The sequence below is a fragment of the Liolophura sinensis genome, chromosome 4 (genome assembly GCF_032854445.1).
Source record: "Liolophura sinensis isolate JHLJ2023 chromosome 4, CUHK_Ljap_v2, whole genome shotgun sequence".
Classification (NCBI taxonomy): Eukaryota; Metazoa; Mollusca; class Polyplacophora; order Chitonida; family Chitonidae; genus Liolophura; species Liolophura sinensis.
Window position 1 is genome coordinate 21,017,880 of NC_088298.1, and position 14,826 is coordinate 21,032,705.

A 14,826-nucleotide genomic window follows, 5' to 3' on the forward strand; every position below is an offset into this window, starting at 1 on the left:
CTGTCTGCTTTAGAAGGTCATATCCAAGGTGAAACTATTGTTGCTGTAATGGAATGTGAAACATTTCAAAAGCTTTTACTTTCCAAAATTTTAAATTGTGACACAAATGTAAAGTGAAACTGAAAGAATATTAAATATCCATTCTAAAATATGTCTTGTATTTACAAAATTGTTTCGATTCTACACAATATAGCATGTTCAACAAAGGTGTAGCGTCACATGATTAAACACTTCATATTCCAACATCACGTACTGGTATATGATGAGAATGCTATGGAAAAATAAATTATATATCATGTACTGCTACTCATGTAAACAGCATCTTACGGAACCACATGCACCTAGTAAGTTGGTGGTGACCCATTACACTATCGGAATAAATTAAATTAATTCAGAACTGTTACATCAGCGTATTAAATAGCTTTTTACTTTGAACTTAGAACTTTCAACATAAGGCTTAATTACAAATGCAGGTACTCTCATACATGCATCTTATACAACCACATACAAAGCTTAACTACACAAATGAATTAAATAAATTCTGGGCTAGCGGTTACATAATCCTATTATATTACTTTTTTAATTTAAATTCAGACTTTCACAAATAAGGGTGAATTGCGCATAATTTCTTACCTATAATTATCAGAGGACATCGTGCAAGCTCAAATTAATTAGCATTAATTTTTGCCCTAACAATTCAATTACATACTCTCATGATCTTGCTCACAATCCTTGAATCATCTGATGATACATAATGAGTGCTTTCATGAATTTCGAATCTCATTAATATGCAAAAATATGCAAAAGCCACAAGCTGTTAAATGTTTGATATGCAACAGTTTCTGAAAGAGCAACTTAACATGCACCAAGCTAGGCTACAACTTGGTGGTGAAACCATCTAATCAAATGCTGCTATTTTAGCTATATTTACTGTATTGACTGACTGAAAATTCTCACTAAAAAGCATACGATTTTATATCCCTATGCAGACATTCACAATTAAATCTCTAAATCACATATGTACAGAATATCAATATACAAAACCTCTGTTTCCCATGAATATGTATCACCTGAACTGAATATTCATATTAAAAAAGAAAACATTTGGAGTAGTAATCTAACATATTTACTGCCTTTTATTTTGGTTATCCTTCTGAACAAGAAACAACAATATTGGCAAAAGAAAGCATGTACATGGTAGAATACTTTCTGGCTGTAAATGAATCATGTAGTTACGACATTCCTGACTTAATTTACTTATATTTTTTATGCAATGACTAACAGCATTTCAGTGTTCGTTCATTACGGAGCAGCCAGTCCCATGAAAACCGTGACTCATTCAGGCAGAGGCAAGAATAAACATTACAGCATTCCCAGGTTTTTATCATTTTTTCCATTCCTAGATTTTTACTTTTCTGTTCCCAAAAAGCTTACTCTATATTGATGTGCAAGAATTTCAATTAACTTTGTAATAAATAAATTCACCAAATCAATGTATGCGTGAAAAACTGAAGTATTTCAGTTACAGTAATGTAAGACAGGTAATGTCACATGATTAAAAAAAAAAGGAAAAAGATACTGCGATTCCTCTATACAATCAATGAAAGTTGCATGGCTATTTGTTTTGCACATTTATTTTTTGTCCCAAATTGATTGTTCAGCTTCTGAGTGGAGCTGATGAGCACCGCAAATAAACAGATCCCATTACAAGGTGGAGGTCATGTTTCTTTTCTGCCTAAAAAAAGATCTGATCAATATTTGTCTGTGTCAAGTCTGTTCATGCAATCATGAACGACTTTTTTCGATGTGGCTGACCCACTGCTTTTTGCTCTCTGGCTTTTTTATGCACCGATGAAGACAATACAACTGGGAGATTAATTATGCGGATACGATTAATTATTTGGAGGGAAATGAACATCCTGTACAATGTAGGTAACGTGATCACTGAACACTATTCTTCTACCATGAATTATTAATTATAGGCTTGAGGAAACAAAGCTGTCATGAAATTCAAGTTGTTTAGTTATTAATCAACAATTTTTTAAATTCAGACGCATAAAAAGCTGTATCAGGTACTGTAATCCTTAAAACTGTCTGCAACGTTTGCAAGATGTGTATTCAAACATATTCTTTCAGGCATTATTCTGTGTAGACTGATAAAACTGTACTTTTTGTGAAGCCATGAAACTGGCCAACCCAACCAACGCAGTTTTGTCAATAAAATCAAACTAAAAATGTACATAAATTTCACAGAAAGCTGCTCTTTCATATGAGAAAAATTGAAGAATTATGGTAAATAAACTCAAGCAAGACATTCCGATTCATTACAGTCTGTAACATTTAAATTATTTAGTAATATAACTGAACATAAGCCTTAACAGAATTCTTTAAAGAAAAGTTTTTTTGTTGTTCAGGAATACTTCCTGCATAAATCTAGCAAACATCAAACGCCAAAGCAGACGTGTAGGAGAACAGCTGAGGCATTTGGGAGCATACTGGTAGCTAGGTCTTGAAGTACATCTCTCAGCTCTCTAGGTAATACACTTTTGTAATTGACATCAATAGCTCTGGTAAATGCAATTTGAATTAATTCAATACAATATTACAAATATTACAAAAATTATATTCATATTATTTCGTTCAACCCGATTTTGATTAGGATTAAATTTAAACTAGCCAGAATAGACTTTTTGGTGCATTAGCACCAGCTCTCGAGAAAGAGTATTTTCCAAACCAGGTGAGAACAAATAGGGCAGGGTGAGAGTTTGCCATTAAAGGCAAGGTAAGTGACAACAGGTAACATACACCACTCTATTTATACTTGTCCAGTGTTCATTTCACCTATAGGTTGATTAACGACCATTAAACCACAGGTAAACGGCCAAAATACAGTCATGCATCAATAAACCAGGTCAAATATTTCACAGTTAAATATTTTTTCGACGAGTCATCATGTGGTATAATCTGATGTTATCATTGAGGTGGTGACTTAAAAAACGTAAATAACATAATAAATAGGAGCACCTGACATAAAATACAGAGGAAATTAGATAACTGTTGTCAAATTACATGAGGTACAGTTATATTATCTGTCACACAAAAACCTCAAATTAAGAGTTTTTAAATATGATCTATGGGATGAGAAAAGCCCTTAATTGGGAAAAAAAACATAAGAACAAAACAAAAACCACCACAGAATTTAAACACTGGACTTCACAGTCACTTATAACTATAATTTGGAGTGTTCCTTCACCTCATGCACTTTGGTGAATTTACAGAAAAGCTTCATATCCCTAACAAAATTTACTGTGGTATAAAGAAAGAATATTCCAGACTCCTTGGGTTATCATACATAGACAAAAATCACAGAGAATGGTTTGTGAAGTTCCAGTACTATATTGTGTGTAGTACTGGAACTTGCCAGCATGGCTAGTGTGTTAAGGCGAGTGGAAAGACATTGGCACTGGCCTACTACAAGCATGCCAATTGCATTCACTTGCTGCAAGTGTGCTAGTGGTCAGCTGATGGCATACCACTGGCATTAGCCTGCAAAAAGTGTGCTAGGGTCAAGTGGAAAGCCATTGGCACTGGCCTGCTAAAAGTGTGCCAGTGGCATGCCATTTGCACTGGCCTACTGCAAGTGTGCTAGTGGTCAGCTAACGGCATGCCACTGGGATTAGCCTGCAATAAGTGTGCTATGGCTAGTGGAATGCCACTGGCATTAGCCTGCTGCAAATGGGCTTAAATGGAATGCCAATGGAGGACATTAATAGCCTGCTGGTAAGTTCTATATCAGATTACAAAGATATCTGTCAAAAAAACTATCTGCCTGACTTTGTCAACAAACACATATCCACACCTGTATGCTACTTCCACGCATGGTGAAGGAAATCAATTCCGCATGATTTAACACTGCGCAGGCAAGGTACGTCAGTGATGATCAGTTACCATCAATCAACATTTACCTCCAACATGGCAGAAAATGTATGGAGACTAATTTTTTACCATTAATTTTCTCGGTTTTCTTAAGGATTACTATGACAGGTCTCAGCAAAGATGGGACAAGTCTTAAGCCGACAGGTATAAAGGATCAAAGAGTGGCATGGCTAACTCACAGGTAAAGGTACGACCCGACAAATTATGGCACCTGACGTGGATCGTTTTGGTGAATGAGGAGACAACCTCAGAGGAGAGCAATGCATTCACGTATCCGAATGATCTCTGATATTTGTGCATAGGTACACATTTATCATCTAATAGAAGGCTAGAAGGTGACATCACCATGTAATGCACAAACATCATATTCTTGCATTTATTATTAACATCATAATTTTTGGCAAAGTAAATGACAATGAAGTTAAGTATACAAGATGCTCAGATTTTCAGCTATACCTATATGTGTGCTGTAATTCTTCTAATTCTTAGAACAGATATTAGTAGTGCTGAAAACCAAAAATTACATTTCTCTCTCACTGTTTTCAGAAAAGTAAAGATATGTTTATGTTGTTCATTGGATGGACTAACGATGTGAGAAAAGAAAAATAGTGCATTCCTGTTACAATTACAGGTGTATTAATTGGCTAAAAGAAACAGACTGTCAGCGCCAAAAATTAAAAGAGTTATGGTATATGTGATATCATCAAAGGCAATTCATCTCCTATAAACTTCATGTCAGACCACACAATCTTCAATGATGGACAAATCATGCAGAAACAGGGCTGTCAGTAGGAAATTGACAGCTAGGAGATGCCAGTGAGCTAGTACTCATGTTGTATGTTAGGAGTTACAAGGGATTGGCACAACCCAATGGTTAATCTCTTCCCACCTCTAGCTTAATCCTACACATTTCCCTAGCTAATTTCACAGGTAAACTCAGAAACACCTGGCCTACTAGCTAAGTAAGCACTGTAGCATGGTTACTTTACAGTGACACCAAGATACACTGTAAATTACCATAAGCTTTGTCCATGCCCTTTTTACCTGATTCTGACAGTTCTACTGATTTTAGAAAGGTGTTTCGCGGCTTGCTTCTCTGGGTGATATTCTGCTGGAAAATTGTAAGGTTCAGTACCAAAAAACAGTATTCTGTGCCATTTATTTGCCTCTAAAAATGCACTTTTGTGGGTGAAATGTAAGGTAATTTAGTAGTTATTGTAGTTATTGCACCAAACACAGGTGAATAATAATAAGTCTTAATTAATGACTGTTAAGACTTGAAAGTGAAAGGTTTGTTTTTTCCTTCTTCTTTGATAGGGGTGAACATACGGCACCATGGTGAAGTAGATTTGAAAGGTGAGTGAAATCATGCAGAGCTTGGTGTAAACTATCCCCCTTCCTCAAAGCAAATTTCAAATCATCCTTTTGAATCATTTCAAATTTCAATTTCAAATCCAAACCATACTTATTTCATGTACTTTACACACATGCAGGTTTATAAATACTAGACTAGTCTGTCTACTGCAACCGATGTGAGTTTTTCTTTATTTAAAATATGAAGATTTTACTTTCAGCATAATGCTTGGAAAACCTTGAAGTATGCGAAACAGCTGGGTGTGAATCCGAAAGTCAGGTGAACGTAAGTATCCCGCAGACAACAATGATTAATCTGGCTCACCTGTAAATTTGACTCTGACTTCTACCTCACCTAACATATCTCCCACACACATTCTTGCTTAGGACAGGAGTGAAAGATTCAGTGGCATGAAGGGGAGATTAGTGGCAGCACGGCTGACAGGAATTGTAATGGAGCTGGGTTGTACGGGTGTGAGGTTGATTTTATTTATTTAATTGTTGTTTTATGCTGTTTTCAAGAATACATGTATTTCTATTATATGATGGTGGACATCATTATGGTGGGAGGAAACCAGGCAACTCAGGACCATGGTCCAGTGAGGTTGATAACAGACTTGGGCAGATTAAAGATTTATTTATTTGTACTCAGGAATATTTCCCTTATATGACAGTGGTCAACATTAAGGTACGTCCCTAGCTTAAAGCAGTTAAAGTTCTCCATAGGATCTGTCCGAATCGATCCCATTTTATGAACAAACTGTGGTATATATTCTGATATACAAACTTACAATTACCCACCATTACAGTTTGCAACTTGCCACCATTATATTCAACTTACCACTGTCACATACAGCTTACCAGTGTCACATACAACTTATCATTGTCACATACAACTTGCCATTATCACATACAGCTTACTAGTGTCATATACAACTTGTCATTGTCGTATACAACTTGCCATTTGTCATTGTCATATACAACTTGCCATTATCCCATACAACTTACCAGTGTCATATACAACTTGTCATTGTCATATACAACTTATCATTGTCACATACAACTTGCCATTATCACATACAGCTTACTAGTGTCATATACAACTTGTCATTGTCATATACAACTTGTCATTGTCACATACAACTTGCCATTATCACATACAGCTTACCAGTGTCATATACAACTTGTCATTGTCATATACAACTTATCATTGTCACATACAACTTGCCATTATCACATACAGCTTACCAGTGTCATATACAACTTGTCATTGTCATATACAACTTGTCATTGTCACATACAACTTGCCATTATCACATACAGCTTACCAGTGCCATATACAACTTGTCATTGTCATATACAACTTGCCATTGTCCCCATACAGCTCACCATTGTCACATACAGCTTGCCAGTGTCATATACAACTTGTCATTGTTATATACAACTTATCATTGTCATATACAACTTGCCATTGTCACATACAACTTGTCATCACATACAACTTGCCATTGTCATACACCTCCTACCAGTTGAATGTTTGTGGTTGGTGTCATATACTTAAGTGAAATTATTTGTCTATGGCAGAGTAAGAAGTTAAAAGAGCTTAAAGTTTCACATGAAATATAGATCAAAATTTTCCACATGTAACTTTACACAAGTACCTACAATACTGACAAATTGTCATATAAAACATACCTGCCAGGTGACTGAAAGAAATGACTAATGCGAGACAAGAAAGGCTCACGTCGCCCGTGGTTGTCTGACAACTCTGGACAAGAAATGACAGGCGGGCAGATTTACTTCTGACAATACAGTGCACGCAAGTTTCTGTTGTTTAGGTAGAAAGCTATTTGAACTGACATGAACTTACAACTACAGGTATAATACTGAACTCAACTGTTAAAACAACGGACATCATAATACATGATCATGATGATAAATTTCACCTGTTTTAACTTTGTAAATATAACATTCCAACATCATGTCACTTCATATCCAGCACTAAAGCATTTTCTTCTGTGGAATTTAAGCTGACAATTATTGTGAAAATGATGCTGAGAATGATCTGCTTGTGCCACTAAAGATGTAAGCTTCAAGAAACTGCGCAAATTATTTCTCTACACCCCATAGTTCAAAATTTTGTTCTAAGAAGTGGTTGAAACAGTTGAAGAATTAGGGTATATGTGTTTATAAACAGGTAAACCATAAGATCAAATGATCTCAAATTTAAATGTGATATAAATTATGATACAAATAACAGAACGCCGTTTACATCACAACCAAAATGATATTTTCTACCCAATTATAAAAGGCTGGGCTTAAAAATCCCCCAACATTTTCTTTTCAGACAAAATACCTTCAACACTATATAATTCTCAAAAAAAATAAATAAATAAAAGCAGAAAAGCTATGGAAAAAAAAAAACAGGTCAACAAAAAATATAAGCCCATTAATTTTGGGAGTCTGCCACAGTTAGAACGAAACATTTGCCATAAACATCTTGTCAGGACAATAGCTGCCTTTGAAAACTCCAAAACTTGTACAACAGGATAGAAGACAAAAATGGGGTCCATGAGACAAGACACCAGACTATGTTTTATTTATCGGCGTCTGCTTCTGAGTTTACAGTTTAGGACTTGTGAAATTTCGTACAATACCTACGCAAATACCCATTGGCAATTAAAATTTGGGGGGGGGGGGGGGGGGGGGAATGCCCTAGCATCGATCTGGAATGCTCGGAAAAATGCCTGACTTTATTCAGTTAATGAGAAAACATCCCTGATATAGGACCAATCCCAGTCTGTGTTACAATCAACAATGTTAAGGCAGATGGCAGATTCTATTCACAGCAAAAAGCTGAAGCTCTCATAATGAGTGTGACCTTATTGGCCAGGAGACATTCTGGAGCAATCCTGCAATACTAACCAATGCTAATTTTGCACCAACATGAACGACAAACGAATGTTATTCTGGAATGACAAATATATCTGTACATAAATATATATATAACAGGACTAACAATACGATATGCAATACAAAAAAAAATGAGTGTGACACGCACAATCCCATCAGGTTTAACATCCAGCTTTCCACGCCTACATGCAGCCTCTAAAGCTATAACTTTCTGTTGGTTGCTTTAAAATCCAAAATCTGAGAACATATGACTTGTACATGTTCACAGGAGCTATACTGAAGCCATCATGCTTTACAAGTCCAAACTAATATTTCTCCAACATTTATCATGCAACAGATTCAGAGTCAACTTGCTCCAGGATGACAAACCAATCTTAAACTTAAGTCAAAATTTTGTATCACCTTAAAATTGTTATTTCTTACGTAACAAGGTTAAAATATTGCTTGACAACGTAAATTCTGGGTAACTTATCGCAAAACACATGTCTGCTAAAATAACAGAAAGGAACATACCAAGTTTAATGATTAAAAAATTGGATTAAGTCTAAGATCACTTTGGTGATCCTGGGTTTGAATGTTATTCTAATTTCTGCTGATCTTGGATCTTTTGAATTACCCAATGAGTGAGACGTGCGTGGGGCCAGACCTCGATAAAGTCTGGTGATGTATACACAGACCTTGGGATTGAATAAATAATTGACAGGAAGCAATTTTCATTGTTTCAAAATTGACACATTATCTCTATGAGTTGCTTTGTTCAAACTGTTCGGATAATCTACACAATATTGTCAGAAGACAAGGGATATCCAGAAGTAGCGGCAAGGGCTGGCTGAAGAAAAAAAACACATGACGGTGTTTTTGTAACAAGAGCAAACGTCTTGTTCAAATTTGTGGAGGAGTTAAGCGAAGTGGCCAAAAATGTTTGGCGAGGAATTGAAGAATGTGACTTTCAGCTAGTCACATGACTTACCGTGGTCGAATCCAATAAACCAGGTCGCAAACGTTTTCCCTTCTTTCTTCTGACGAATCATGCTGCGGCTGTGATGTTATGGGTAAAAAAAATCTTCACGCAGAGATTCACAACTTTGCAAAATACACCCAATGGTTAAGATGATTGATGTAAGTCTTTCCGACACTTGCCAATCAAATCATGTTTCAACCCGGACGTAACATTTTTGAACTTTTTTTTTTAACAGTTCACAGCAAAGTTTGCATACAAAATCAGATGTTATGGGGTTTGGGGTCTTCTTGTTTTCTTTTCTTTTTTCTTATTTTTTTCTCATTTTTTTTTTTGTCTAAATCCACAACAAGGTTCAAAAGAATGACAACAATCTGCATTATCCTGGTATAGCCCTCCAATCCATGGCTAATGAAAAAGTCAAGCAAATTCCTGCAGACTCCATCTACTTCAGCTTTGCTGAAAAAATTTCACGTTGAACATATCTCTCCTTAAAGCAAATGCTTGGGCTTGCAGGTCTCCGGTTTGGATTCTTGGCATCGTGAAATATTTCTGCTCTTCAGGTAGTTTATGACCAGCTTTGTGTTCGGGTGTTGTTAGCCTGTCATATGACACCCCAACCCTCAAATTAGCCGCTTTGGGGTGGGGATTTTCTGCTCAAATTTTTTGGCTGAAACACATCACTGCATCTCAGGAATTTTGCCGCCACATTTACTTCACCTGGGACCTACAGGGTCAAAAATCAGTGTTTTTTTTTTTTTTAATAAAGCTCAATTAGCAACAATTTGGGTTTTTAAATATACACTGTGGAAAGTTACATCAAAGTTTTCCTTTCCTTAAATACATACATACATATGTTCAGAAATTTTTTACAACAAAACATATAAATATGAAGACAATAATTACATAATCTACAGTATTCTGGGTAAATGAGTACTATACGTTACTAATCTTCCCCAGGACATGCACTATGGGTTTTCAGCTGATATATAGCACAATTTTGATGACAGTAGGCCCTACACAACACTATCTTCAGTCCTCTAGTGAGATCAACCCATATTTTTTAGAGAATTTACACCATATAATACATATCCAAAGGCGAAAATGAAATCAAAATTCTCCACAGATTTTCTGAACAACCTAGTGAGGTGCCAGTATTAGACCTCTTGAATCTTCTGGCAATTCACTTCAGACTAAAGCTGCCCTGACAAGAAAAATTCCCACGATGCCAGACAGGAATTTTCTTGGAAAATAATACTTCCTGCCAGGGACACGGCTGAACGAGACAAAACCTCCCTAGGGGGAAATTCACACATTATTTACCTTGATTACCACCCAAATACCTTCAGATCAGCCAAACAAACACGCCATCATCGAGACGACCCAAGAGACAGGGGAAAACAACCCTGGAAGGTTAACTCTGACGGAGAATGCTAAAATGACCTCAGAAAAATGCTCTAAAATCCGTCCCACGATCCCCTCGAAAACACAGACAGTTTGTGAACTTTTCTACAGACGGCCACTGAGACTCTAGTGTGGTTGTTGTAATCATTTCAATTCGTCACGCTTATATTTTTCTGACCCGTTAAAAGGATAGTACTTTGTACCAGCCACTCCTGTAACAATACGACACTTGCAAGAATGCTGAACTCGAGTTCACAGGAAAAGTTGAATTTCCTGACTGAACCAAAATAACCCTGATGCTTGATGAACGTGAATGAAATAACTCCAGACTATAACGGTATTTGTGTGAGCTGCATGTGCTTGTGTCCTGTTGTCATTCGGCTATATAAGGTCGCTGGATCCGTATTCACTTTATGACTGAATTATCAAGTGACAGGCTGCATTACCGTATACCACCTAATAATATCACTGATTTTTTTTTTATATATTGAAATTTCAACCTTTATGATTGCAAACAACTTTCAAGTGGAAATTAAGAAAATGCTACATTACAACAGTTCATCAAAACTGAAATGCGTCTGAAAATTGACAGAAAACGCACATAAACATCACCATGTGTGCTTCTTAATTTATCTACACTCAGGCTGTAATGTATTCCTTGATATATTAACTTGTGAATCATAATGCCATTGAGTTCAAAGGTCGTGTATCATTTCAGAGGGTCAAAGGTCACACTAGCCTGCCTGCTTGTTATATATCACCAAAACATTAAGTCTTTTGTGAGGCCAAATTCAAACATCTACATGTGATGAACTCCACTCAACCCTGAAGTAATTCTAGAAATAGAACTAGCTGATACATGCGCACAAATTGAAAGGCAATAAATATCACAGAAATAACAGTCTTTCCAATTTTCAACTAAGAAGACCGAAACTAGATGTAGCAGACCAAATTCAAACATCTACATGTGAATCAATACACTCAGCTGAACTCTATTTACCCTAAGGTATTTCTAGAAATAGAGCAACTGATAAGAACAAAAGTACACAAAATCAAAAGGCAATAAATTGAAACTGACTTTAGGTTAAACACTACTTGTCATGTTAATGAACTCTGAGAAACACAAGTTCATCTGGACATGGTGTACACATCTCCTCACTGTTTTATTTTTCTTTTTGGTTTTGTTTTGTTTTTTTTTCAAGGTGTAACTACAGCAAATATTTCTCAAAAATTCAGAGAGATCTAAATAACCTGACCTCCTAATTGGCTGGGATACACAGAGCACAAAGCCAAGCCAGACCTGTACAGAAAATAGACAGCAATCATAAAGCCTATGACAGTCACATGTACACCCAGGTGAAAATGTTAATGACAAAGGTATCATCCTGACTAGATAACATCAGGCTGTACTGTAGAGTAGGGGCTTGATTCCCCCCAGGGGTATAGGCAATCTAATACCACTGCACACAACTGACTGCAACACCCCTTGGGGGCAAGAAGCCTGTTTGGGGCACTATAACAAAGCCTTGTGAGTGAGACTACACGATTCTACCAACCTGAGGCAATATACTGTAATTCTTCAACCTTTCCACAGGTTTGCAAGATGTTTATTCAAGCATATTCTGTGTAAACTGATACAATTATACTTTCTGTGTAGCCCTGAAATTGACCATTCCAACCAATGTAGTTTTGTCTCCAAAATCAAATTTTAAGTGTGCATAAATTCCACTGTAATCTGCTCTTTCATGTATGAAAATGTTGAGAAAATATGGTAAGGGAAATCTACACAACTTTCTGTATCAGGTATTGTAAAGCACGCTACTGATAGAGGACTTGAAAGGAACCAAAAGATTAAAGATTTAAATTCTAACCAAGAATAAGTGAGAAGTTTAGGGAAACTCATACCCATGTACCTGTGTTTGGGGGGGCTTCGTAATAAAACCTTAAAAATGATGTCACACAATTTCAACAAACCAGAGGCAACATGAAGAAAAATCCCTAAGCATGTAATCATACACCAGGTAACAACTGACCACTCACAGAGTTCTTCAATGGAACTACAGGTACTTCAAATATTAACCTAGGCAAAGTGGGTACAAAACAACTCATACAACTTCAACAAACCTCAGGGAACATAACGAAAATCCCTAAAACTTCATACACCAGGTAAAAACATACCACTTACAGAGGGCTTCAATGGAACAACAGGAACTTCAAATATTAACCTAGGCAAAGTGGGTACAGAACAACTCATACAACTTCAACAAACCTCAGGGAACATAATGAAAATCACTAAAACTTCATACACCAGGTAAAAACAGACAACTCCTAGAGGACTTCAATGGAACTACATGTATCTTTATGTTCTAACCAACTATAACTGAGACAAGGCAAAAAATCCATATGTGAACAGAATTGATACTGTGCCATTACCTGAACGGAACTACATGATATTCAAACCAAGAATAGGCAGTATCAGTTTAGCATAGAACTGTATATTGATTAAAAACCTCGGACACTTTTCATTATATCTACACCTTAAACAAACATTACTTTATTTTGAATAAATGTTGAAAAATACTCTCAGAATCAGGTAAATCCTTACCAAAAAGCTGTCTCACCTGAATTTAGTTATAAATCATCCCCAAAAGAAAATAAAAATGGGAAGGAAATTCCTTTCAGATATTTCCAGAACACAGGAGAATTCTGTAGGCCTGCAGGCTTTCACTTTGCTGTGTAAACTTTCGCACAATGTGCCAAATAATTCCAGGTGGGAATCCAGGTAAGCACAGGTAAGCCTAATCAACACACCTGTGGATTTTCCTTCTCACCTGACAGGTACACATCACAGGGGGGCTGATGACCCAGAATACACACAATGTACTACTAAGCTTTGAAAGTGATTACACTTCTCACAGTGACTGAAAACTGGTACCTGTACTGCATCATGCATGCGTTACAAAACCAGGTACACAGGTGTACACAGGCTTTTTGCGACAGGTGAATATGTCACAAATGATGTGTGTACAGGTGAGCCGAGATAGGTATCCACACACGCAGTCACAGGTAAAAAACGCAGGTTAGAAAACACCTTGGATTTACACCTGTATTTTTTTTTCTTGCCGGCCCCCCTTTAAAGGGAAAGGTATTCATCCACATGCATACAAAAACTGACAGGTAAAAATAGCCACTCCGCTCAAGAATACATCCTCGCTTCAATAATTTCCTCTCAACTCCACATCTCTGTCTTATCAGTCAATTCACCGTGTTCCTCTCACGCAAATTATTTTCTCTGGCTGGTAACAAAAAGATGACATAAGACGAAAATGTCAAGGTTTAATTGTTCCCACTTATCACGTTCACTTGTTTTTCAAAGGTAACTGTTCTCAAGCCGTGCTGAATTTCGGAGGATTACTATTTCATTCTCCCAATTAGCAATGACAATGTCTCACGTGGAGGTGCTGATGGTTTGGTTGTTGTTGTTGTTGGTGAATTCACCCACAAACAACATCTGTCGATCTATCCCAGTTGGAGACAGCTGTTCACGGTAAGCAATCCACAGCCGAGCTCACTGACTGACATACCTGTCCAGGTGTACACGTATGTTACATCTTCAGTGGAAGCATCGTCAGCCTCAGTGCATAGACAACACAGGAGCTTACCTACGTCTGTTGTCAGAATAAAAAACAAAAAAAGCTTCAAACAGCCTCAAGGTGTTGTCTGCCTGCCTAACCCCCCAGGATAACGATGTCAGCAGACAGACGACATTTACCTGCTGCTCTCAACTCCCCAGGTAGCTTGCATGTTCTGTAACCCCATCTATGTGTAGACACAGCCTAACACCTGGACTAGTCCATTATGAGCCTGTCACAGGGGGGATGGGCTAGCTAGCCCAAGAGCTATCAGCCCATAGCATCCCCTATCAGAACAGGTATGCTTACAGGACTATCTCAGTTCTCGGCTTTTTTTACAGTTTGAGTTGACGTATGTTTATTATTATTTTAAGAAAATAACCATGTCTGCATTGACGTCTTTCCGGACTCCTATGATGAATGACAACATCCCCAAATAGAATTTTCGACTTCATTACATCAAATAAAAAATTTTTTTACAAGCACAAGTGGAACTTATACATTGTGTTAGGATTTCAACTGTTCATGTCAAGCACCCGCATACTTATTTCAACTTAAATAAGTTAACACCATTTTAATAGAGTTGAATAATGTATAAATTAATACTTTACACCAGCATTAAAATTGAAA

General features: G+C 36.8%; 1 protein-coding gene across 6 annotated transcripts in view; it reads right to left on the bottom strand.

Annotated features, from left to right (window-relative positions):
• Window positions 1–14,826, bottom strand: part of LOC135464933 (titin homolog) — an 81,869-nt gene that overhangs the window by 36,237 nt on the left and 30,806 nt on the right. The window contains exons 1-2 of one of the 6 annotated variants that reach the window (XM_064742515.1): window positions 13,186–13,673; window positions 9,173–9,887 (exon numbers count right to left, since the gene is read on the bottom strand). The exons of 3 other annotated variants lie outside the window; for them this stretch is intronic. In XM_064742515.1, the coding sequence (XP_064598585.1) occupies window positions 9,173–9,233 (61 nt within the window). In that variant the 5' untranslated portion in view covers window positions 9,234–9,887; window positions 13,186–13,673. Of the gene's footprint in view, window positions 1–9,172; window positions 9,888–10,483; window positions 11,107–13,185; window positions 13,674–14,826 lie in introns of those variants that run through there. 2 more of the 6 variants (XM_064742517.1, XM_064742516.1) reach the window with 2 other exon arrangements.